This window comes from Abrus precatorius, unplaced genomic scaffold, assembly GCF_003935025.1.
Source record: "Abrus precatorius isolate BTA unplaced genomic scaffold, Abrus_2018 Scaffold5, whole genome shotgun sequence".
Classification (NCBI taxonomy): domain Eukaryota; kingdom Viridiplantae; phylum Streptophyta; class Magnoliopsida; order Fabales; family Fabaceae; genus Abrus; species Abrus precatorius.
Window position 1 is genome coordinate 3,826,572 of NW_020874395.1, and position 26,655 is coordinate 3,853,226.

Below are 26,655 nucleotides of genomic sequence, written 5' to 3' on the forward strand. Positions count from 1 at the left end.
TGATCTGCGCCGATCACCTCATAACTCCCAAGTCACGTGACCAAATTTGAAAAAACGAGAGATAGAGCACGTGCCTCACCCCCTCTTGAACCAAAACCCGATACAAAAACCCCACTTCTGTGTACAGTTCAGTTCCTGTTTGGCTGTTTCTTCTTTCTCTCTGTGAGTGAAAAACGAACGTTGCGAGCGAGCATGGAAGCCATACTCATAGATTGCGTACAGAAGAGTCTGCACCATTTCTTGCACTCCAACGCCATCTTCATCTCACAACGTCTTTGTGCTCAGTTTCCCTCCGAGGTGGTTTTTTTTAGTTTCCGCTCTCTATTTTTCTACACTCGCACTGAACTTCTTGTGTTTTTCTTCTGTCTCTGTTTGGTTCCTCGGAGAATAAGAGAAAACCTAATGAAAAGAAAATAAGTTGCTGCAGACTTCGAGCTTGAGGAACTTCCATTTTTTCTTCTTCTTTCTTTTTACTTGTGTTTCTTAGAAATGCTCTTCCGCTCCGTTGCCTTTGTGCATCGAGATCGATGGCATCTGGTTAGGGTGTCAGAATCTGTTTGATTTGAATTCCTCTACGGAAGTTTATTTGGCGAGATTTGGATTCGGTTTTATTTTACTGTTTCTTTTATTCGAATTGAGGTTTTAAGTTTTCTTTGATATTCCTTATGTTTATTTTATTTCGAAGTAATGAATGTTGGATGGTGATTTTTCATCTTCTGAAATTTGGAGTTTGCTTGTGCAGTAACACTGAGTGTGGTACTTGGAAGTTATAGCCTGTTGTAGAAATTTTGGTTTGATTTTCAATGGTTGTTTGTCTACCATGTAGCTGTTTTTGCACATTTTTGTGGTTTAGGTTTAGCAGATGTTTTGTGCTACTATGATGGAAACACTCATGTTGCCAAAAACTCATGAAAGCGGACATTTATTCCTTATATTCATCCGCAAAAAAAGGGAATCACACACATTGAATTAGAAAGAAAATGTCCATATTTAAGCTTCACTTTTGTAGTTAGGTTAGAATCAGTCTTTTTGAATACCTAAATCCTTCGTATCTGTTGCACCTAAGGTACATGTATTTGGTTGTGCCTCTGATTCTTGTATTGGAATGCGCCTGATCAAGAATTTTGCATCCTTGTAATGATGTTCATTATTACTTCTCTTTCGTGAATTTATTTTGTGCCCTTTAGGGCTATTTATTAAATCAGTGTCACTTGCTAAAGGACATCTTTTAGACTCTCTTAGTCAGTGTTTGGAAATTATTTTTGTTTTGTACAGACAAATTTGCAACTTTTAGCTGGCTGTTACTTGCAGAGGAATCAAGCTTTTTCTGCATACCATATCTTAAAGGGTACGCTCTTTGCAGTTTTTAGTTATTTATGTCTAGACCAGTTTTGGGGCTATGTTCCTATTATTTTTAAATATCGCTGTTGCTTTTCTGTTTCTTTAATTAGCTTTTAATATAGTGTTTTATTTCCTTTGTTTGCTATTAGCTTGGAGCAGTGCTTCTGATTGTGTCTCTGAATTTTCTTCTTTATTATTTGAAGGAACCCAAATGGCTCAATCCCGTTACTTGTTTGCAATATCATGCTTTCAAATGGATCTTCTTAGTGAAGCTGAAGCAGCATTATGTCCTGCTAATGAGCCCAGTGCAGAGGTAGAAAACACCATTTAGAATGTGTTTTATATTAAGGATTATCTGCCAATTTTTAAATTATAAGAATATATTGGTGTAATATTTTATTTCCCAAACAATTTACAAATTTTTATCATGCTTTTTCTGTTTGGTTGTAGTCTAGTTTGCTACTATTGATTCACTTTTCAATTAATTTCTTCAACCCCATCTGTTTTAAGTTTCTCTTTGTTATAGTTTGTTTGTATATTTTCTGGAAGAAGGTGAATGATTTTGTAAATCTTGTTTCTTTTCTTACTATGTAGGTTCCAAATGGTGCAGCTGGTCATTATCTATTAGGGCTCATTTACAGGTTGCTGAACAATTTTCCCATCAATGATTGACTGGTTCACTCCCCCTTTCCCCCCACAAAATAAATATTTGATAATTTTAGATTAAATGATCTAACTAATTTGGCTGAATCACATCATACAAATATGCAAATATTTAACAATGATATCCAATTAGTTTTTTTGTTCTTAGGAGAGTACAAGAAGCTTATAAGTGTTATAGTTATATTATATGACCATCCCTAGAAATATTAAAAAGTTGTGGTGAAGTTTTTTGGTTCTTGTAAACTATCTTCTTTGTGAAGGATGGACAACTACAAAAAGCATCTATTGAAAGTTTGATACGGCATATTGCTGACACATTTTAAGTAGAGAACAAGGAATAACCCTTAAATTTTATTACCAGCTCTATACAATCTATTTTTACTAAGCAGCCTAAACTGTTTAAATTGGTATTGCTCAAGAATTTTGTGGAGGATTCTATATCATAATGGATTATAGATAATCTCACACTTCTTGATTAGCACATACATTTTTTAAAATCTCTTGCATTTTTGCCTCACAGCCTTGGTTGTTATTTGGTGGTTGATACCCATCAAGTATTTGCTATTGTGCTTTATGAAGATTTGGTCCTTTGTGTTCCTTGAACTGATTTGTCTTTAAACGTTGTTCTAACTTATAATTTATTTTATATCCATACTTATCCTTCTATATTCTCTTTAATAACTATTTTTCCTTTTCAGATACACTGATAGAAGGAAAAATGCTATACAACATTTCAAGCAGGCACTATTAATGGATCCTCTAATGTGGGCTGCTTATGAGGAGTTGTGCATATTAGGTATGTAAGATGATTTCACTTGATTCCCAATTATCACTGGGCATACTTGATGACTCAATTGGGGAAACACTGAGTTGTTTTAATGGCTGATTGCTAAGTTGTGTGAATACCATTTGAATATTACAAGAATCCTCCTACCAAACACATCTTTAATGTAATTAATGAATGTTTCATTCTTTTAATGTAATTCTATATTCTATAGATTATTCTTTTCTTTCATTCTTTATGTTGTTTTCATTATTATTATTGTTAAACTGTTTTCTAAATATCTAGGTGCTGCTGAAGAAGCAACTGCAGTTTTTGGTGAAGAGGCTGCTTTTTGCATTGAAAAGCAATACCTGAATTGTTCAACCTCTACAAACTCACCTATGTTGCCTGAATATACTAATGAAGTTGCCACTAGACCTTGTATATCCATGGAAGTGAGTTCAGGGCACTTCAAACAAATGCAAGGTCTAAAGGATGTTGCTGTAAATCACCATGGAGCATCTATATTGGGAGGAGCTTATGGTGAACCTATTAATAGTGGTCCATCTAACATGTCATTTTATAACACCCCATCTCCAATGGCTGCGCAGGTGACTGTGCAGTTTTGTGTTTGTGTAGACTTATCGATGTTTAAATATTTGTGGGAAGCTAAACTTTATCAAAATAAAATCACAATTTTCAGTATGGTCAACACAGAAGGATTCAGATATATATATATATAGTGCAGGTTCCTTGGTCAACTAGATGCGTGTTGATGTGTATTTCTCTTTTCAAATGAATGACATGTTCCGTTCTCTTTTTTGCAGTTGTCAAGTGTTGCTCCTCCCCCTGTGTGTAGGAATGTGCTGCCAAATGGACAAAATCTTACTAAACTTAGTGCTGACAGTTCTCCGAAATCAACAGTGAACTCTCCTACTCATGCCACCCGAAGAAAGTTTGTGGGCGAAGGAAAGTTACTAAAGGTTGGTTCTGTGGTTCAGCTCATATTTGCATCAATAGATAACAGTTAATATATCTGGTATTTTCTCTGTATATACTATAGATGCTGATTTGATTAAGTGGCTTAATCTAAAGTATGGGTGCCAATACTGGATGCCTTTTCTTTTTCCTTCGTTTCTTTTCAGGCTGTAGTGATATTCATTTATGCAGATTGTTAACATCAAAACTTGCAATCTTCAATCAAGCATTGATCATGGAGATCCTTTTATTATGGGAATGACACTTTATTAACATTATTGGACATCAATTTTGTTTCCATCTAATAATTGAGAAATTAACTTTACAGGCGCTTGAGTTTACTTAATTTTATGCATTCCTTCAGCATCTCAGCTCAGCTATAGCATATTGTTTACTTTGCATTCTGGTCTTTTGCAGATTTTTACTGGATGCTATGCATTATAAGATGAATTATTAAATATGCTTGGCAATTATGATGTGAACTAATTTGCCATTTATTCCATTGAGTAATGGAGTATTTTGAAGGGTGTCTTGCATGAATATGATCAAACATAGAGTGAATTGAGTGCTGGACTTTTCCAGACTATTTGACATTATATTCTCTCATTTTTGGTCATTCATTTTCTTTCCCTAAATATATATGGTTCCAGATTTCAGGTAGATTATTTTCTGATTCTGGTCCTCGACGTAGTTCAAGACTCTCCAGCGAATCAAGTATAAATGCAAATGCGAATGTAACAGTTGTATCTGGAAATGGAATGAATAACTCTTATAAAGGTGGATCAAAGCTTAGCCCTACAACATTTCGTGCGATGACAGTTCGTAGAGGACAATCATGGGCCAATGAAAACATTGATGAAGGTGATGTATCTTTATGTATCTCAGTCTCACTACTCTATTGTTGTATCAGTTTATTCTTTTATATGGAAACATTTCCCTTTGTAGAACTAGAAAATTTTGTTACAATGTTAGTTAAACCACTTGCAAATTTTCTCTTCACTGTTCTTCATAAAGATATTATTAGAAGGAAATTTATATCATTGATGGTCTTGCTGGCACCTTTAATGTCTGTTTATTCAAATTGGTGATGTCAATTAGAAATATAAATCTATTGCTAGGTTTCTCTATTGACCTAAAGATTTTGCATATCCATTTTGATAATGGTTTATTTATTTTCTTATGGTGAGTATTTTCTAATTTGTTTCTTGTTTCAAATACTTAATCATTTTCCATTTCTTTAATTTTAGGGATTCGTAGCATTTCAGATGATTATCATTTAAATAATACATCAATGACTTCAAGTTCATCTCCATTCACTGAAGTTAAATGTGAACGAGGAGAAACTTTTCAAATTGGCAGGCAAGTGATAAGTGGTTCTAAGGTCATCGTCGGTGCTTCAGAAATATTATCCCTTTTAAGAGTTCTTGGTGAAGGCTTTAGACTAGCCTGCTTGTACAAATGCCAGGTATTAATTAAATATTTCTGGGGAAAATCCAAATAACAATTATATCGTTATATTTTAATGTATTGTCATTAAGGATTTGAAAATGGAAAAAATGGGAGAAAATACCTTGTCCCCAATTGCATTTTGTTTCCTAATATCTGTTTATGGTGGAGCAGGATGCATTGGATACCTATCTGAAACTTCCACAGAGGCACTATAACACTGGCTGGGTTCTCTCCCAGGTAATTTTGGTGGCTCAGCTTGCTTTTTCTGGTCTTTCATTGGAATTCATCGTACATTAGCATTGATTTAGAGATATACTACATTCAGGTTTATGATGTTATATCCAATATTTTGTTGTCTGCACCTAGAAATCATGTTCTCTATTGGAATCAATTTTTTTCCACTTTGTTTGAAGGATATCTTATTTGTCCCTTAGTTGCACTTATCCATTTTCTCAAATATTATTTATCATGAGATCCTTTTGATAATTTCTTTCAAAGTCCTTTGGCCTTCCTCTACTCCTCTTCTCTAGGTTAAAAAACATATGGCCTATTCTACTTATTGGTGCCTCCAATGACCTTTACAGTTATTCAAACTGTCTTATTTTGCCATCTTCTCAATAGGTCCCACACCAATATCTTTTCGTTTACAATTATTTTGTATCTTGTGTTCTTTTAAATTCCAACAATCACTAGCAATTTGCGGTCACAAATTATCTTTGATGCCTTTCCCAAATTCAGTTACCAACTTGTATTATGTGTTTAACATTTTCATTAATTTTCTGATCATTTTGTAAAATTGATTTTAGATATTCAAACTTAGAAACTTGTGGGATGACGTATTTTCCAATTTTTACATTTGAAAGTCTTTAGATTCAAATGTTTGTCTTTGATGTTCAAGTTTAGAGTTAATCTGTTACCTTGATTCTTCAATTAGAACTAAATCATTTGTAAATAGCATGCATTTAGGGGTAACTTTTGTATACCCTTGGTAAGCATGTCTAGGTCCAAATTAAACAAGTAAGTACTCAAGGCTGAGACTTGATGTAAGCTTATCTTTATAGGAATATTCACAATTCTGTTCATGAGTTTTGTGCAGACTTGAATTCATTGGGTTATACCTTCTAGTAGCTGATCAGTCAATCTATAGTTCTCATAGTCAAAATTGCCTCAGTTGTATTGATTTGTAATTGCTTCGCTTCCAAAAGTTTATGCTGAAACACTGAACAAGTGGGATGTCAATTTTTTTATATATCCAACATCATACTATCACTATACTATTCATTCTTAACCTTTTTTGGCTAAATGAATGGCTCTAAGCACATTTTGTTGATTATGAGTCCTTACTTTTCTTATAGTTTGAAATCTTGGTTAATTGGGACAATTAGCAATTTAGATTGTTACACAAACTCCAATGATTCTTTGTTAAGATGTCCTACATTGGTTGGGAATAGAGGCAAAATACTCCTTATTAGGTTTGAATAAACCTCTTTTTTCTAGTTAGTTAGCTTTTGAGAGTGAGTTAAACTCATTTTTCTAAATGGTATCAAAGCTTATCCAATATGAATGTTGAGCTGCCAACAAATGTATAATCCTATTGGGTTATTTGTAGATGTCCAGACTTACGTGTGAGAGAGGTGTGTTAAGATATTCCAAATCGGTCAGGAATAGAGGTAGAAAATTCCTTATAAAGCTTTAGCAAAGTTAATGGAAATTTGAGAAAAGTCAATTTTTGCTAAAATGTCACACAAAGTAATAGCATGATGTGTGATGCCAACCTGGCCTTTGAACATGCCTTTGCCTCCAACATCAAGGACTGTCCCGAGTAGCTGCATAAACCTGACATAGTGATAAGCTTTATATTGACTGGTAAGGACTCAACATTGGTGGTGCTAACATGGTGTTTCTGGTGATTGGGAAAGAAACTGCGGGTAGAGGAGGTGTTGAAGGAGATCAGCAAAAAATTGGAGGCTTCAGTTTATGATGAAGTGAAGGTGTGAGAGTATAAGGTTGTGTTCCCATTGGGATGAGGACATTCATGCCCCAATTTTTGTTATGTGGTGTTGGTTCTTGGATCTAGGTCTATGAATGAAACATTTTGTGCCTAAGGGCTGGGATCAGACCTTGGCTTTTTGCTTAGACCCTCTATTTTGCCTTCATTGGGTATGAATTTGATCACTAGGTGCTTGAATAGCTTCAAAGGCGTTCAAAGTAGGACAACCTAGGATTGCAGTGTAAGAGCTATTATTGAAAACTTTGCCCTAACTATTTTAGAGGCTTTTCATGCCCCAAAGTGGTGTGTCTTGTATTTCCTTGGCTCCACCCTGTCATCAGTGAATGCGATGAGACTCCTGTTGTGGGAGATAAGGTTGACGTTTGAAAAATCTGTCTTTTTAAAGGTGTCATAGAAATGTATGTCGGTGGAGCTGCCCTAGATCCACAAAATGTGGTTGTCGTTGGCATTAGCAATGACAGTTCAAGCGACAAAAGTGTCGTTATGGTCTGGGATAGTATTTTCAAAATTGTTGTTAGTGAAGGTGATTTTGAGACATGTGGTTCCATTGGTCTTGTATTACTTTTAGACTTGACGCTCATCACTTTCCTCTAGTATCTCTTTTGAGAATTGGAAGAAGGACCACTCCTTGTGAATCTACCAACAGTCATGTTTATGATAATGTACAGGGGAGCTTTGTGCCCTATTTCGCTCCTCCGCTTCTTTGCTTTTGATGATTGAGCACAATTGTTTGCTAGGGGTTGTAAAGCTCCTCTCATTGCAGGTACTTCTGAAGATGCCCGACATGGATCGATTCTTCAATTGTGTCTTTCAGCTAGATGCACTTATTGGTGGTATGTTTGAACTCATCATGAAAATTGGAATACTTGGAATGGTCCTTTTGATTGCATTTGTTAATTGGGGTTGATTGAGGCATGGACACAAATTCGACTTGCATGACATAATGATAGATTCTGTTGGGGGTGGTGTTTAATGGAGCATATTGGTCAAAGTGTCCCTTCAGAAGCTTTTGTGGGTTGTTGCTTGGGCTGGCCTTGAGGGTTCTACAACGGAGTTGGGCCAATCCATGGTACCTTCGGTAGTCTCATCCTCCAATATCTAATCCAATGTGGAACAGTTCTTTCCATACAAATATGTGCCTAGGCCAATCATCCAATCTTTTTAGAATTTTAGTTTGAGCTTGTACTTAAAGTTTGAGTCTCTTCCTAAGGTCTTGTTTTTTGATACCATATTAGAATTTTAGTATGAGCTCGATCTAAGAGAGTGAGAAGTGTATGAGCTTAAATTTGAATGACCTGTTTTTCTAAAATGTCTTAAGTAATTTAGAATCATGATCTTCTTTCTTATATTCCATGTTATTTGTTGCTAACCCATCAATGTGGGACTTTAGTATCTCAACAAATATGATCTTTCTTCATATTCTGTGTTAGTGCTGTTGTTTGAATGTCTTCACATTTGGTGGATTGAACATTCGCAGGTTCAAAGTGACAGATTACAATAGTTCTAGGCTGAGTGGAACTTGCAACACGTTCCTGAACTATAAGTCTTTTTTTTCATGCAAATTCCTTCAACAAATATCCATTTTTCATCCAAGTTATCCATTTTCTTCATATTCTCTTTGAATGCTAGAATTGGATCTTTGCACTTAATTGTTAGACTTACTAATCTGGTCCACATTCTTCTCCACTTCCATCATTCGTAAGTCCATTCGCATAATGGGCATCTAGAAGGTTAGACCAAATTGTTGGACTCAAAATTGAATGCACAAATAGTTATGTTTTTACTAGAATAATCTGGTCTACAAACCAGATTTGAAGAACAATTCATCAACTACATTGGGCTTCCTCCTAACAATGAGTGTCCTTCAAAACACAACAAACAATTGTGGTGTTCTACTCATTATAAGGTTCTCTATTTAAATATTCTCCCAAGCCAACAGTGGTATTAGAGCTAGGTCAATCTAGGTAATCGGCTCAGACGAGTGGATGGGTCGTAGGAAAGAGAACCGACGGTGTGGTACCCATGGTCAATGTGAAATTGCACCGTAGAGGAAATGGTGACACTAGATGAGCCCTAGCAGAGAGTTAGTGGCACCCATGTGTGGAGCTCAAAAAGTGTCGTTGAGTGGACGACATCCTACGTGAGGGAAATGTTAGAATCAAGCGTGAATTGAGTTCCACATGGAATGAGATATGAACAAGTTAGGGGTTTATAAAGAGATAGATCCATGTACCTATTGTCTTAAGATTTTAGAGTTGCATTGTGGTGTCGTACTCATTATAAGGTTTCCTTCTTAAATATTCACCCAACCCAATAACGACAAAATTATAATTTAATTGCCTCCTATAGGTCAATTACATCATAACTGTGGCACCATAGAACGTAACTTCGTAATACAAAATAACAACTGTTTAATTAACTTAATTATAGAAGGCTTAATAGAACTTGTCTTCTCAAACTTCCCTCAGTTTTCATATTTTAAAATTTCTAGAGGATTTAATTTACTTATATGAGTAATTTGATCAAATTTGGTACGAAGATTTTATACTGCAAAGTTGGTTTTTTTTTTTTTTTTTTTTTGTGAGACATTGAATTGTTTGACAATTCTTGTGTGGGAGATTCTTATAGGCGCATCACTCTAACTATTTGTCATGTTACTTGAACATGTTTTAATGCAGGTTGGAAAAGCATACTTTGAACAAGTTGATTATTTAGAAGCTGATCGTGCCTTTAATCTTGCTCGTCAGATTTCACCTTATAGTTTGGAAGGAATGGATATATACTCGACTGTCCTTTATGTGAGTTAACTGTTTTTTTCCCGTAATCTGTGTAGGGATCTCTTTCTAATTAGATACCTAGTTTCTATCAACTAGTATCAAAGCTCCAATAAAGCTATGGGTATTAAAGTTTGAAGATGAATCCAAAATTTGAAGAAGCATTTTGTTGGCTTATTAAATGTGGAGCAGCATTTTGAGGCCACAAGAATAAACAAGGAAGAAAAGATACATAGGATTGGGTAGCCTGTGTGAAAATGTGATTTCATTTGGTAGGTTGTATGGAAAGGGAACCATCCAAGTGCATCATGGTGGGATTTTGTTAAGGCTTTGCTCAAAGAGTTTTAGCCAGAATTGGATCAAGATCAACTAGTGTGGGTCCAAGATGAGAAGCAAGAATTTTGGGTGCTGGAAAATAGAAGAGAAGATGAAGGCCTTGAAATCAAAACCAGAGCTAAGTGAGGGGAAATGAAACATGATGTGGAAGCAGAGAACAATGGGAAATTAGAACCAGTGGTGAGATGAAGAATCGAAGTCCTAGGAGCAAGCAAATATAGGGGTAGATGATGCTTTGAAGATCAAGAGCTAGAGATACAGTGAAGGAGGAAAAAAAGAGAATAGTAAAGCAAGAACAATAAAAGAAACAAAAATCAAATTGTCCATGGTGGAGGTAGAAGTGGATTGGTCTGGTCTGTGGTACAGGTGAAAAAAAGGAAAGCAAAATAGGGGAAGTGGGTCTGGAAGGTCATTCAATAGGTATCCAAATAGAGGGAAAATGAATAGAAAAAGAATTGTGTTTATGAAAGAAAAGAACAGAGCTAAATGGTTACAACCATGTAGCATGGATTTGTAGGCAAATCAGTTGGCCTACAACCATCAACAAAGCCCTTGATTTTGTTTCAGTTGCAAAAAAAACGCGTGGGGGGGGGGGGGTGGAGGTCATTAGTTGCAACAGAGCTCCCACTGCACGAGCTATGTAACTCAAATTCTTCTAGAGTGGATGGGTCATTCTTTGAGATCATGCCTACTGGCTATGCTATCACCACTAGAATCTGGAGAACCATTGAACTGTTATCTTTGTATGGTGGGTAAAAAGAGGTGCAAATGGGTGCTTGCATAACAACAATGTGGAAAATTAGATAAATTTATTTGTGGATGGGAGGGGAGGAAGACGAGACAAAGAAAGGGATAACTCTTCCATGACTACATTCAATTGGGAACTCCTCCTATTTCTATTTCTCCATATGCACATTTAATGAGGCCTAGTACATGTCTACGTACTATTTATGTAAAAGGATTCCTTTTTTGATTGTTGTCATTTACAAAACTACAAAGGAATCTTAGCTATCTTCTTCCACTTAAGTTCAAAATTTTAAATGATTACTTGCATGTTTACTGCTTGACTAACAAATAATTTATCTTTGGTGCAGCATATAAAGGAAGATATGAAGCTAAGTTACTTGGCACAGGAACTAATTTCAACTGATCGATTAGCTCCTCAATCTTGGTAGTTATATATTGAACTTTATTGTGATATTTTGGTGTACCAACTTTCAAATTTTCCAACTGAAGTTTCTTCTGGTCATTTTTATGCACACTACCTTTATTTTGTTAGATGGCTCAGAACTGTACCTTTTCTTGTATCTGTCTGTTGTGTGGGCAAGCCAAACTGTCCTTAGTTTGCAAAATGCACATGTAACTTCTTTATTTTTTGGTTAATTGGGGCTTATTTTTTTGTAAAGCTTTTTCATAATTGTTAGATGACATATTTAACACTATTAGAATTTGTATTACTAAATAGTTGCTAGCATAAATTAGGGATTTGATTGTTTCATTTATATTTATGACTAATTTTCTTTGTGCCTTAATATTTGAATTATAACTGTCTCATTTGTAAACTTACAATACACAACGTTTAGACAATTTTCTCCATTCCTCGTACTACCTAAGGAAATCATTGGAGCTGGGAGGTGGTGGCTGTAAACATTGTTGTGAAACTCTAGTTTTAATTCGTAAAATCATGAGTTTTAGAGTTGAGGTGCCCCAAATGAGTTGTATCAGATGTAAACTTGTGTCTCGTTAAACTTGGACAAACTTGATTGAACTCGCATAAACTAAGCTGCACTGCACATTGCATCAAAACCCAATCTTCCAACAAATCAAATACATAGAGATCAGTTGTGACTTTGTAAGAGAGAAGGTGCTTCTTGGAGAAATCAGGGAAAATTGTGACTGCACACTTCATCAAACACAGTCTTCCAAGAACAAATCAAATATGTAGAGATCAGTTGTGACTTTGTAAGAGAGAAGGTGCTTTTTGGAGAAGTAGAAAAAATTGTGATGTTTGCTAAGTCCTTTAGAGGCTCGTGTTTAATATATTTATAACAGGCTTGGATCATATGACATATATGCTGTAGCTTGAGGGGATTGTTAGATGGCATATTTCACACATGTTAGAATATGTAATTAGCAGTTACCGTAAATTAGGGATTTGATTGATTCATTTGTATTTATGGTTGATTCTATTTGTATCCTAACATGTGATTACTAATTATAAATAAGACTCGGGCACCTACAATATACAGCATTCAGATGTATTTTCTCTTGTAATAATCATGCTGATGATAATATTATCTTGCTCTTCAAGAACAAAGGAATGTGCTTGCAGAAAATTGAGAGCTCAAGCGTTGAAAGTTTCTGTTTACCCCCACTTTTTCCTGTATTTTGGCTGTTCTGTTTAGTTGTTATCACTAATCCTGGTTTATGTGTTCTGTTGAACACTATGGCAGGTGTGCCATGGGTAATTGCTACAGCCTGCAGAAAGATCACGAAACTGCACTGAAGAATTTTCAACGAGCTGTTCAACTGAATCCCAGATTTGCTTATGCTCACACCCTTTGTGGACATGAGTATGAAGATTAACATTTGTTTATGATGCACATGCACCCACACATGTTTTCAGCAACTTTTTATGCTCGTGTGATTCATTGTTCTTTGCAGGTATGTTGCTCTAGAAGATTTTGAAAATGGGATTAAGTGCTTCCAGAGTGCACTCAGGGTTGATTCAAGGCACTATAACGCATGGTATGGACTTGGAATGGTATATCTTCGCCAAGAAAAGTTTGAGTTCTCTGAACATCATTTTCGCATGGCTTTCCAGATCAACCCAAGATCTTCTGTTATATTGTCATACCTTGGAACTGCTTTGCATTATTTAAAGGTTAATAATCTCTTGCTACTGATTGTAGTAGTACATACTAGAATTGCATTTGTCTTTTGCTTTTGTTTTTGTATACAAGTTTCTGAAATTAAGCTTCTGTGATTTGTCAGAGAAGTGAGGAAGCATTGGCCATAATGGAGAAGGCTATTTTAGCTGATAAGAAAAATCCACTTCCCATGTATCAAAAGGCCAACATACTCATGAGCCTGGAAAATTTCGATGAGGCTTTGGATGTCCTGGATGAGCTTAAAGAGTGTGCTCCGCGAGAAAGTAGTGTTTATGCTTTGATGGGACATATCTATAGAAGACGTAGCATGCATGAGAGAGCAGTGTTTCATTATGGTATTGCTTTGGATTTGAAACCTTCTGCAACAGATGCTGCTGCTATTAAGGTGATTGGCTTATAATGGCGCTATAGAAATCCCTAAAGAAGTCCTTTAAATGTTAGGCCTAGTTTGGGTAAATTTCTAAGGAAGTCGTTATAAGTGAAGAAAATCAGTATAAAAATAGAATAAAACTCCTCTCATGAGTTAGAAATGACTTATCTCCTAAAATTTTTGAAAATTTAGATGAGAAAGCTTTTAAAAAATTAGAGAATCATAAGTTGATTTTAACCTGAAGAAATAGTGATTTGTTTTACTACTTAATTTTTTACTCCAATCAGTACTTATTGAGAAGTTTATCTGAATTTGAGCTTTATTTTTCCTTTGTGATTTGAAGCTTCTTATTCTTTTCAAAACAGGCTGCCATTGAGAAATTGCATGTACCCGATGAGTTAGAAGACAACTTGTAGCTCTATATGTGAAGTGCAAGATTTGAATCCTTGGTTATAAGGATTTGCTTTCGGCTAATTGTGTATAAAAGCCGCACAAACGCTTGAGGAGTATTCATTCAAAGAATCATTCCAATTTCCGGATCTCTAGAACTGACTTAAGTTTTGTAGGAAATTAGCATAGGGGAAGAGACATATGTAACCGAGGCACCGAGAAGCTCCTATACTTGTACAAATAGTTGTATAATATAAAGGAAAAATAGTTATCCATTCATATGTTCATAAATCATTTGCTTTTTGGTCTGTCAGCCCTGGTTAAAATCATTAGTCTCGAATTTCTCTTTTTTGTACTAGTTGGTATTTTTTGAATTTAACTTAATGATAATATTTGTTGAAAAAAGTGTTAGAGAATGTGCTAATAGTATTTTTTTTTTTTTACTATAAAAATTGAGAAGACAAAATTTAAGAGCAATATTTTAAGTATATTATGTGGTATTGTTTAATTAAATTTTTATCTTGATATGTATTGATTTCTAGTAATTGATGTTAAGCTTTTGAAATGAATCATAAGAGGAAAACAATTCTATCATAAAATGTTTTTGGAGAATTTAGGAGATCTTAAATGAATAAAAATAATGGTAAAAACTTTGAAGGATGTTGATCAAACCATGGGATGCAAAGGAGTATTTATACTATTGATGTGTGTATATATATATGGAGAAGGATCTTCTAAATCTTTTATAAGCTTATTTAATTTATATTTAATAAGTTATAATTTGTTATTTTATTGATCGTTAAATATAAATTAAATAAAAAATTTAGATTGAGTGTAAATTTTTTTAAATTTACACTAATATAAGAAAATTCTATCTCAATAAATGAAATTCATGTTATTTACAAATTTTTTTAGGTATTTCCATGTGATAATAAAATAGTTTTTCATAAAAAAAAATTATCTTAAATATTTTTTTTAATTTATCCAAAAATAACAATAAAAAATATAAAAAAGCACACCTAGAAACAATCACTACTACTTCCATTACCGTAAGAGAAATTGGTTTGGAATTTGGGCCAACAAGACCTGTCCCAATATATATAACATTTAACATAAATTTTTCTTCACTAAAATCTATACGCTCTCTCTCTCTCTCTCTATATATATATATATATATATATATATATATATATATATATATATATATTTTAGAATCTAGAAACCTTGCTTTGATTCCAAAAATTAATTTTCAAAAACATTTAAACTAATGTTAATTATACAATTTGTACTAGTTAAATAGACAAGTAATAGCAATATATGACCAAAATAAGGTGGAGAAGATAAGAAACAAACATTTCTTAAGTACCGGAAATCTAGAAATTTCTTTTGCAAAAGGGCATGCAAATGCACCACTTTTGCGGATAGAATGGTGGGAAATGGGGCAATGCCTTATTCATGTCAGTCCCAACAAAAAGCCAGACTTGTATAAAAAGGATAATTTGATTGATCATAAGTCAAAGCAAATGATGGTAAGGAAAATTTATGATGATGACCCGATGATGCGAGGGAGAAGGGTGTGAAGATTTTTATTGTCTTTAACGGTATATTAGTATAAATATTACAAATTTTTTAAAATGATAGTGTTAATAAAAACACAATTTTTATATCATATTTAAAGACATACAATAATATATGTCACATGATTCAATACATGAGTATACATTACATGCTACGCATATTAATAAAAAAATTATTATTTTTATTGTATGTTTTTGATACATGTTAAAAAAACCAATAATAAAGATAATGATGTAAATAGTAACCTTTTTTTCGTCAACGTTTGAATAGTAATTTCCTAATAATAAATTTGACCAAACGTTTGGGCCATAAACTTGACCCAATAGTTGATCCAATGTTTGGGCCATAAACTTGACCCAATAGTTGATCCAATGTTTGGGCCATATCATGACTCGTAAGTTTGACCCGACACAGACAGGTATGAATAAAAATCTCGGTGGTTTTCATCCTCATTTCGAAAATTCAATTTGCATTTCCCGCCAAACGCTCTCTCTGCGCTCTGAAGTGCCACGGAAGCCGAAAAAGAACACTTTCAACTTCTTCATCAATCTCACGGTCTCTCTCTCACGCACTCTCTTTCTCTTACAGTTTCGATTTGGAATATTTTAGCTCACTAAAAAGACGATTATAATTCTACATTTCTCTCATTACTTTACGAATTGAATAATTCCGACAATAACTTCCGCACTAGGGTTTTGCTCAGTGTTTTTTTTTTTTTTTGTTAATTTTAGTTTCTATTTTCGAATCTTATTACAGTCCGGTTCAAGGTATGGAACGAGTGGTGGTAACGGTGAGTGGCTACCATGGCTCCGAGCGATTCAATCTCATCAAGCTGATTTCTCACGCAGGCGCCAATTACGTTGGCGCCATGTCCAAATCCATCACGCACCTGGTGAGGTTTGTTTTAAGACGGTGAATTGTGTTAAGGTTTGTTTGTTTAGTGAGATATGTTTTCTGTTTCTCGTTAGTGGAAGGGAATTTTTTATTGTTGTTTGTTTTTGGGGTTTGAGTGATCAGGTATGTTGGAAATTTGAAGGAAAGAAATATGATATTGCTCGGAAGTTTGGAATGCATGTAGTTAACCACCGATGGATTGAAGACTGCATAAAAGAGGGAAGGCGTGTCCTAGAAGATACTTATACCTGGCAAAGGTGAATTATTATTATTATTATTATTATTATTATTATTATTATTATTATTATTATTATTATTATTATTATTATTATTTATTTTTATTTTTTTCACTTCCTTGTTGCCGAGCTATATTTATAGAGTTGTGGCTATTTGAAAGAAAATTAAAACATGGTGATAAATTGCTTTTTTATTAAGCATCCAATATCATACTTGACGAATTAAAAATTTAAAGTAACTGTCGATAACGAGTGAACTGATCAATTTTGAGGGTAGTTGATCTTAGGTTCACTGATTATAACATATTATTTTCAGTGGTCATGAAGTAGGGCCGTTGTTGCTGGAAGTTCCACTCATTGTTCGAGCAAGTAGCTTGACAAAGAATAAAGTGGTTAGTGACAGGTTACATGATACTGGGTCTGAAAAGCGAGAAAACAACTTCAGTCCTGGAGCTTCTGGAACTTCTGTTTCGGAAGATTCTTGTTTAATGAAAAGGGTAACAATAGGCTCTCTGTTATCCTCTTGGTTGCTTTCAACTTTTATAATGTACGTTCTAAGTGTTTCCAAGCAAGTTCTGATTCTTCAAGTATGCTGCTTCCTTTTATGAATTGGGCTCTACTTTCATAAAATGATATGCGGTGCCATTAACATCCCTTTTAACTGCTGATGCTTGACCATTAACTCAAGTTAATTGTTATTTACACACCATAGGTGTTCTATTTAAATCTATATGTATTTCTTGTGGTAAATAATTAAAGAACTTCTGGGTAGTTACCACAGATGGTTTTGTAGCGGAGGAATGGGACTGTTTTCTCCTATCGCTCGCTCTGATTTATCTTTGTAGTTGCATAAATTGTGACCTTCCTGATGTTTTGGCATCAAAGGATTATTTTGAAATTTGTAGCTAATATCATGTGAGGTCCAGCACATTTTCAATTTCGGTGCCCCCTTTTTTTGACTTCATAAACAATTAATAATATTTTATTAAATGAATAGTAACTTTATTTGGCTATAAATAGCCGTGAAATGAAATTGAAGGAAGCACAAGCAGCAACACACACAAGATTTCATCAAGCATTGTGAGTGTTTGTGAGAGAAAAAAAAAATAGAGTGTTGAGTAAATCCTAAGAGTGTGAGAAAAATACACTGGGGTGGATATCATCTCTATTTCTTCTTGGTATTACAAAATTTGTAATATTTGAATAGGAGTGGGTCTCACTGTGTACACTATATTTTACACCTCTTGTGTGATAGAGTGTTGAAAGGATATTGTAAATATCCTGAGATATAGTGGAATATTTTTCGGAGTTTGTCCCGTGGTTTTTCCTCCACATTGGAGGTTTTTCCACGTTAAATAGTGGTGTTCTTTATCTGCTTATTTTATTCAGTTAAAAATAATTCTTAGTATGCTCTGTGGTTGCAGTTTAGTCTGATCTTCCACATCAGAAAAGAATTATTTTTGTTATCCTTCCGTGGCTGATTGTTGGATTGCTGGAGAAGTGTATATTTGTATTAGTGTTGTAACTGGAAAGATTCTGGCTAAGGAAAGACCTGGTATTTAAGTGATCCGTTGTGATCCACCTCTCTTTCCTGGGAAGTATTTCAGTGCACACTTTACAAGTTACACCGCTGCGCTGCTAGATCTATTTATTAGGTCTGAATTATTGCTCGCCAGTTTACGTCAGAATTTTAATTTACACGTCCAAGTTATTCCGCATTTGAGCTCAACATATCACTCATCTGTCCACAAACATGAACAAATCTGTCTGCTGTATGCGACATACGTAGTCTGTTTACTGTGAAGTGCTTTAGAGAAAAAAATGCGTCTTATTCTTGCCATAATATGGAGATTAGGGATTACTTTGTCTTAACAGGTAATTTAACATATGTAGCAATATAAACTAGCTGGTTATCTAAATGAACTCTTTTCAAGGTGTCTCTTATTTCGTTTACTCATTCCTGGTGCTTTGAAGTACTTGCATATGCTAAACTCTTGAATATAGCGTTTTGGTTAAATGCATTGCATGTGCTTCTAGGTATACAATTATAAAATGAAAGTAAAGATTGTTTCTAGCTTATCTATAATTCTATATATGGCCTTTGAAATCCTTTTGATGCACTATGTTATATTGGTTAGCCCAAGTAATTGAATAATGATATAAGTTTCTGCTTTTTTTTTTTATGGAATGCTTGTGAACATTTTTAATCTTTATTTCCCATTTTTTAAGCATGAGGAGTCAAGTTCGTATTCAGCTAGATTGTCAAGGAAAGGAAAAAGAAATATTTGCAACATTAATGGAGTTAGTAGTGTGGCTGGACCTTCTCGTAAAGGAAGAAGACTTGCAACAAATTTTGTTGATGAAGTGGTGTTGGATCCTCCAAATTTGGATTTAAGCCCAGAGGACCACCTTTTTAGAATGGATAGACTACACACTAATGCTGCAGCTACCTCTAGCCTTTCTGGTGGTGTCAATAGTAACAATATTCTTGAAAATAGTCAAGGACCCGTTGCTAGATTAAGTAATGGAAGTGAAACTATCAACGGAGGTTCAGATAATATTGAACAGTTCAAAGATTTAAGTCATATGTCTGCGGTATCTACGAATAGACATTCAACTTTTATTGTAGAAGATCCCCTACCTGAGGCAGAAACATCAATAGATTTATGTTCCGGTGATGATGAAAAGTTCACAGATGGTGATCAGGTTGATAGTGTTGCTCGCTTACCTACTTCAACAGAGATGTCATGCGTTATATGTTTCACAGATTTTAGCTCAACAAGGGGAATTCTGCCATGTGGTCATCGATTTTGTTTTCCATGCATCCAGAGTTGGGTTCATCATAGGGTATGCCTTTAAGCTTTCATTCATTAAATATTTATTTCGCTTCTGATTTCTCACAGGGAATTTGAGGCGTCACCCAATTGGCATTGCTGAGACTTATTTTCTTAGTGAAACCTTAAAGCTTTAGGTGTATTCTTTAATTTAATGTCATGAGTGTTTCTTTCGTTCTCATAATGCTTTTCAATATTTATAGACTGCTATGGGAAAAATATCAACCTGCCCTTTGTGCAAGGCAAGTTTTGTGATGATTAAGAAAGTTGAGCATGCAGTAACCACTGATCAAAAAGTGTACTCCCAGACAATCCCATGGGACAATTCAGCCTCAGATATTTTTCTCCCCATGGATCCTGAATTATCAGATAATATCTTTGAGGTAAGCTTATCCATTAAAATATGTTAGTTGTAATGCTACGTAGGGTAAGGCTAATTACATTACATTCTAATAGTACTAGTCTCTTGCTAGGTCCTTGCAGTAATTTATTGAGGCAATTTGTGCTTAAAACTATTAAGAGACTATTAAAAAGAGAAAAATAGAGAAAAGGGAAAAAAGTGGCAAAGGGCAGGCTATGAAGTAGGAAAGGTGTTGGTTTAAGAGGTAAAATTTAGAATAAGTGCTTGCTAACTTGGTTATTACACAGTACAGTTTTGGCATGTTTATATTCCAGACAATTTAAAAAATATTGAGTGGTATCTGGTATGTCACTGTACTTCTGAATTACCGAAAGCCTATCAGATTGATCTTGTAGAATTTAATGACATATATATCTTGCAGTTTAATTGGTTGGCATCGTCTATTTTACTAGGAAGTAGGAGCGCTTTTAGTTTAGCCTGTTTTTTCGCCCCTACATTTAGACCATTTTAATAGATTTGCCTTGGCTATTAAGTGTTATTGTTTGAGTAATAAACGAATATTTTCACTGGGAGCCTTATGATATCTTGGGCAGGATTTGGTAATGTAGTATCTCTGTTTAATAATTCTTGCTGAATTTTGCCACTATTAGGTAAACTACGAGTCATATGATCCGTGAATATGTTGATATTGCACCTATAAAATCCAAATAAAATATAAAAAATATCTGAAATGGCATTATTAATAGGTTGCTTTTATTGTTCTATGAATTGCCATTTTTGTGATAATTCCCCTAAATTTGCATCTATATTAGATTGGTTTGCTTCCTATATTTTCTTAGACGTTGTACTTTTGACAACATATTCATATAGTTCATTGTTGTCCACATTTGGACTCGGAAGTTTATACTCATTTTAATATGATTAGTGACACTTTGTGGTTTGCCTTTTGCTTATACAGTCCCCACAAGCTGGCGCTTGTGTAGTTTGCCTTGGTAGGGAACCTGAGGATCTCCTCGAGTGTTGTGACGTTTGCCGGACTCGAAGGATCCATTCCTATTGCATGGACCCTCCTTTACGGCCGTGGACATGCAGTCACTGCAAGGAACTTCGGATGCTGTATCGTAATCACTCCTATTAGTATGCATCTTTTTATCAGAGTTAAATGCTGTGATGAAATTCGTTGTGAGTGAGGGACCTTTTTCTCATGCCGTAAATCTAAAGCGAAACTAGCCAGTGCATTGTGGGGTGGCTTAATTCTCAACATTTGTTCGATTGTGTTTTGAGTTTTTAAAAATAAAGTGATTATGCAATATAATTTTTTTTTTTTCTGTTTATTGTTGTCCAGAATATATTTTTAATTTGAGAATGCTATAATAATTGAGGTTTATGTTTTTTTAAAACTACATTAACATTATGACTTTCTTAAGCATATCTTAAATTAAAAAGAAAAAGAAAACTATTACTCAAGAACTTGAAACAGATCCTCAATTTGGTTTGATTCGGATATCCATTTTGGAGTAATCCATTCTCCGATTCAGGATGACATGAGCTGAAAGAGTTCCACTGCATTTCACTGTAGGATTCTAATAATAATGTCCTATTGGAAATGCATGATTAGGAAGGATTCTAATAATTATGTCCAATTGGAAGTGCCGACCATGGAACAAGCACATGGCATATTTATTCCTTGTGTGCATTGTACAGAAATTATCATATCTATCAAATAACTTTCTCTTTCAAAATGCAATGAATCAAATATCTTAAAATCCCTGTAAACCGGGGCAATTTGTAAATGCCACTATACGAATAATATATGATGTTGAATATTTATGGTACATAATCACGTCAAATCTTTCCGAGAGGTTAAGGAATGTAAAGAAATCGTTCTAATATCGCCATTGGATGTGAATACTTTGTTTTGTTACATATAAAGCTGATGGATTATGTTGGATTGCTCATCACTTGCGCATTATGAAGTCGGAGCAATCTGATTATTTTTGTGATCGTATTGAATCCGCAAGATTCATTGTATCAAATGTTGTGTTATTCTTTTATTATGATCCAACCAAAGAAATTTTCAAGGTTTCATGAACCTGCTGGCTGGCTGGGTCCCTGGCCCCCACTCTCCGGAAAGAACATTATTGAGTTTCCTTTTCATGACTCCTGTCCTATTGAACATACAGTAATGATATTTATGCAAAGTAAAAAAAAAAAATCTGTAGTCCCACACTCACATTTTATCACAATAATTCCTTTCTTATCTTCTTTTTTTTCTATCTAAATCACCTTTATCTCATATCAATGCTTCATTTTATCTATGAGGTTTTTGGGGGATGTTAGATCTGTGTAAGATATAGATTACCGTTCTGTATATTCTTTCTGCTGTCTCCTATCAGTGTTTTTGTGTCGGATTAATTGTTGATTGTTTTGCTTTCAACGTGCTTTGTTTTTGTCGCTTTCAGGTTGTTTATGTGGCCCTCCGAGAAAGAAAATAAAGGAGCGGGCACAAATGCTCAATCTAGGATGATCTCCTCGGTTTTCGGCTTTGCCTTCTTGGCTTTCCTTCAGGTTTTAGGTAGTACTACATCTTTGAGCATTTTTGTCTCCAACAAAAGAAGAGTTATATACTTTTTTTTCACTTTAAATTCATAAACGTGTTTGTAGATCTTAATATACAATAATTATTTGAATAAATATGTTTCCTTTAGTTCAATCCTATTAATTTATTGTACAATTGTGATTTAAAAAGTTATCAGTTGAGTATAAATACATGAATGAAGTAGAAATAATGCCAAGTTTGGCATAAAGATGTAAATTTCGTTGCTTTTATGTGTGTTGTCGATCTGTTTAATAGAAAGTTTTATGTTTAAAGTTTGTTGTGTGTAATTTTTTTTAAAGTCAACGGAAATTATGAATTGTAAACAATAATTAGTCTAGGTTGTTTGGATCAAAAGACCCTACACGATCCCTGACTTTAAAAAAAAAGAAAAAATAAAAAAAATTGTCTTAATAAAATATCTTACATTCTTACACTTGTAGCCTATTTTAGTTATAACATCTATATTTTTTTAATATGTTTTTAAATAACCACTAATATGCTAACACACACATTTAATAATTCCTGTTCAATGATAATTTATTTGTAACTCATAACTTTAACTGAAAAGTTGAAAGAAATGATTCAAAATAGTTTATTTTTAATATTTAAAATAATTATTAAATAAATCTTAAAACTTCTTAAAAAGTATCATAAATTTTTTTTGTAAGCGTGATGTCAATTGAATAGTTAGTATTTTGGGGCGAGCATATTTTATAAGATTACATACAAACCCTCCAAATCTAAGGATCCAAAAGATATGATGTAGTGTCAGGGAATCTTTCCTGAATCCTAATACCATAACTTTTGGACAAATTGAGTTATTAATGAGATGTGGAGTGTGTACGAATCTGGGGTTGGTTTTCGAAGGAAACAATGCTGCGAAGTCGTTTTTCATTCAGAAGTGAGTTTGTGCCGTCTTTGAAGTTTCATTTTCATATGCAAACAATTCATTTTCATTCTTTGTCCTCTATTGTCAACCCCACTTCTCTTGTTTCACGTGCACCCATTTGCCAAATCAGTATTCTTTAACTTTATTCTGTCAATGACTAGGCCTTCCCCTGCACCGCCTGTTTACACCCTTAACCATATTTTAGCTTTACTACTTTACAGTTTATTATTATTTAATATTATAAAAATTCAAAAAAGCATTTAGCACCTGTTAAAACAACTAGGAGATTTATTAAATTAGCTTATTAGGATAACATAAAAAAGTTTATAAATAGTTTTGTTTTTATGAGCATTCAAATTTACAAAGAGTAAGCTTAATAAGATATATTGTTAAAATCTTAGTATGTTTATTTATCAATTAGAAATAAAATTGACATATTTTTAAAAAAATAATAAATATAGAAGATGATTAAAATGTGATTTAACCCAACCATTTGACTGCTGGCATTTTATTTTATGCCAAAAACATAGTTTCGATTATAAATTTTAAATTTTCAAATTTCCAATTTTTTTTTGTCTTAAATTAGTTATTTAAGTTACAAAATTAACATAATGTTTTTCTAGGCAAATTTTCTTAACATCATTACCAGGTTAATACCAGCCTCTAACATGATACCAGTAACATTTTGTTGTTTAAGATGATGGTTAATCTTAAAGAATATTAAGTTAATTTATAACTTAAAAAACTAAGTTAAACAATTATATAAAGAATAAATTTTGAAAACTAAAAGAAAAAAATAGGAAGCCAAATTATAGATAATTTAATTTTAATACATTGTCAATATAAATATTTTATATTGTCAATGAATCAAAATCCACCCTAAGTATGGCTTTTTAAAGTAATTATTATAAAAGATAACACCTCTTAATCATATGACATTTTACGGTTGGATAAATGTAATTTTTTGCACAATAAGTATATTCTAATAAAATTTAATTACTACTTTTGTCTGAATTATAACACATAATAACTTTCATTAAAAAAATATTTTTCAAAAAATATGAACAATTTTATCAAGTGAGTCAGTAAAAGTATACTTGACAAATATAAAAATTAATACTTTAATGGTTTAATTATATTTTTGGTTCATGTAATTTAGATTATGAGATTTTACTCCTTCAAATTTATTTTAAACCTAATTAAATCTCTTTATTTCCAAAAATCAAATAAATCTAATCATAACATCAGTTTTATTTACCTAAAATCTTCAAATTATCATTTTTTATTTAAAATATTCACGAACTAAATTAATTATATCATTTCAAATTAACTTCTGCTGAAACTCACCACCTCTGCCATTAGGCTAGCTTCTAAAGGACCCCCCCCTCTAGTTACATAACCAGACCTCTGGTTAACGAAGTTTAACAAAGCTTCTGATAGAATGGATATTCCATGGCAACATATTTGTATAAAAGGAATTTTTTTTTTTGTCAACGATATAGAAGTGAATGGCAACATGTTTTTTACTCTTCATATCCTAATCTTGTTTTCTATAATTTTTATTAGAATTTCATTGAATTTTTAACTTCTAAAATTTTAAAATTAATTTATATTCCAAATTCATCATAAATTTCAAATTATTTAGATAGAAAACAATAGTGTAAGAGTTTTAGAAAAAAAATGATAGAAACGAATTTAGATTATTTTAAAATTATAAAAATATATTTTATTTTTAAAAACTTAATAGACTAAAATTGCATGTAAGGAAATTAACAATACCAAAAATATAAGTATACCATAGTAGAATAATCTTCATTATTTCTTATGTTTATATTTTTACAAAGTACACTATTTTTAAAACACATTTTATGATTGACTGGTTATTATTTTTTAAATGAGATCAATTTACTAAGTAATTGATTTAACTTTTTTCAAAATGAATCAATCACAAAACTACGAAGAAGATGTTTAAAAGAGTATATTACAAATACTTTTTGTATAAATAATCTCTATATAAAATTGATAATTAAAATAAATTAAAATGATAAAAAAGTTAGTAATTAATTAAGAAGATAAGAATGTAAAAAATTTAAATAGAAGAAGTTTTTTTATATTAAAATTTCAAAATTTATCTAATATGTATTTCTAAAATAATTAGAAACATTAAAATTTTTTTTTATGTTTCTTCAATTAATATATTCAGCGTATTTATTAATAAGTCTAAAAAAGGGGGAATAATGATTAGTGATTTTTTAACAAAATTAGTATTTTTAACAAAACAATTATTAAAATATTTTTATAAGTTAAAGGACTGATATAAAAAAAAATAAAAAGTTAGAAAATAAAACTGAAACAAAATCAAAAGTTGAGGACTAATTTACTAATTTTTTTCTTTAAATAATTACTGGTATAATTATTATAATTTTAAATAAATTTTATTATTCATTAATTTATTATTATCCTTAAGCATTAGTTAAAATAAATTGATTTTAATGCACTATTAGTGTAAATTTTTGTTATATTATCAATTAATTAATAAAAATACAGTAGTTGTATTACTTTTAAATTAATTATTATAAAAATAAATGATTATCACCTATAGTATTAAATGATATTGTAAAAAATAGTGCTACTCCTACTCCTTTCGTTTGTTTTGCTTTGATCTTTAATATTTTAAAAAAATAGTTGGTATTTTTTTATTTTATAGAGAATTATTGCTTAACATCTTATTATAGCGAATATATATTGTATTAATTAATATTTTACTTATTTATTACCCATTATTAAATAAAAAATTATTAAGAATAAAATAAAAAATAATTTATTTATTTTAAAATAAATATAGAATCGATCCCTAAAAAAGCAATTTGTTTATTTCTTAGTCATTGAAAATTTTACTTCATACAATTTACACATATATGAACCACTCTCCTACAAAAGCTTAACTAAAATAAGAGTAAAATATAAGTAAAATTAAAACATACACAATAATACTTTTGGAAATTAACACATTCGATGACTAAATTATTATAAAGCGAAAATTTGAAGATAAAAGAAAATAAATTTCATTTTGATGTATTTACTCTTAATTTAAAAAGATAATAATTATAAAATTAATAAAGTAAAATTATTAATGCATCAGAATAAATGTGAGTTAACGTTGTAACAGTCACCGCTTCCTTTTGATCTTAAATCTGCCAAAGCTGACGTGGCATTGTTTACTGAATTTCCCTCATGTCTCTATGAGAAAGGATAGAAACAAAATTTAAATCTCACTCCATGATTCAATATTTAATTA

At 32.6% G+C, this 26,655-nt stretch overlaps 2 protein-coding genes across 2 annotated transcripts; both read left to right on the forward strand.

Moving 5' to 3' along the window:
- Positions 1-192: 192 nt before the first annotated feature.
- LOC113867896 (cell division cycle protein 27 homolog B-like) lies at positions 193-14,269 on the forward strand. The gene is made up of 16 exons (XM_027503404.1): positions 193-297; positions 1,276-1,348; positions 1,545-1,654; positions 1,936-1,982; positions 2,703-2,800; positions 3,074-3,378; positions 3,595-3,750; positions 4,396-4,606; positions 4,993-5,210; positions 5,366-5,431; positions 9,884-10,003; positions 11,410-11,486; positions 12,769-12,888; positions 12,980-13,199; positions 13,310-13,591; positions 13,942-14,269. The coding sequence occupies exons 1-16, from the start codon at positions 193-195 to the stop codon at positions 13,990-13,992; spliced, it is 2,259 nt and encodes a 752-aa protein (XP_027359205.1). The 3' UTR covers positions 13,993-14,269.
- Positions 14,270-16,313: 2,044 nt separating this feature from the next.
- Positions 16,314-21,007, forward strand: LOC113867706. Its single transcript, XM_027503145.1, has 6 exons — positions 16,314-16,436; positions 16,562-16,695; positions 16,991-17,171; positions 18,904-19,521; positions 19,712-19,891; positions 20,828-21,007. Exons 1-6 carry the CDS (start codon positions 16,314-16,316, stop codon positions 21,005-21,007), a joined length of 1,416 nt encoding a protein of 471 aa, XP_027358946.1.
- Positions 21,008-26,655: the final 5,648 nt, after the last annotated feature.

Excerpts from the sequence above, each read along its gene's own strand:
- LOC113867896 (XM_027503404.1), top strand. The coding sequence starts at position 193 with ATGGAAGCCATACTCATAGATTGCGTACAGAAGAGTCTGCACCATTTC. Across the intron at positions 1,983-2,702 it reads CTATTAGGGCTCATTTACAG|ATACACTGATAGAAGGAAAA; the intron begins GTTGCTGAACAA and ends TTTCCTTTTCAG. Across the intron at positions 13,200-13,309 it reads CTGCTTTGCATTATTTAAAG|AGAAGTGAGGAAGCATTGGC; the intron begins GTTAATAATCTC and ends GTGATTTGTCAG.
- LOC113867706 (XM_027503145.1), top strand. The coding sequence starts at position 16,314 with ATGGAACGAGTGGTGGTAACGGTGAGTGGCTACCATGGCTCCGAGCGA. Across the intron at positions 16,437-16,561 it reads CCAAATCCATCACGCACCTG|GTATGTTGGAAATTTGAAGG; the intron begins GTGAGGTTTGTT and ends TTGAGTGATCAG. Across the intron at positions 19,892-20,827 it reads TATCAGATAATATCTTTGAG|TCCCCACAAGCTGGCGCTTG; the intron begins GTAAGCTTATCC and ends TTGCTTATACAG.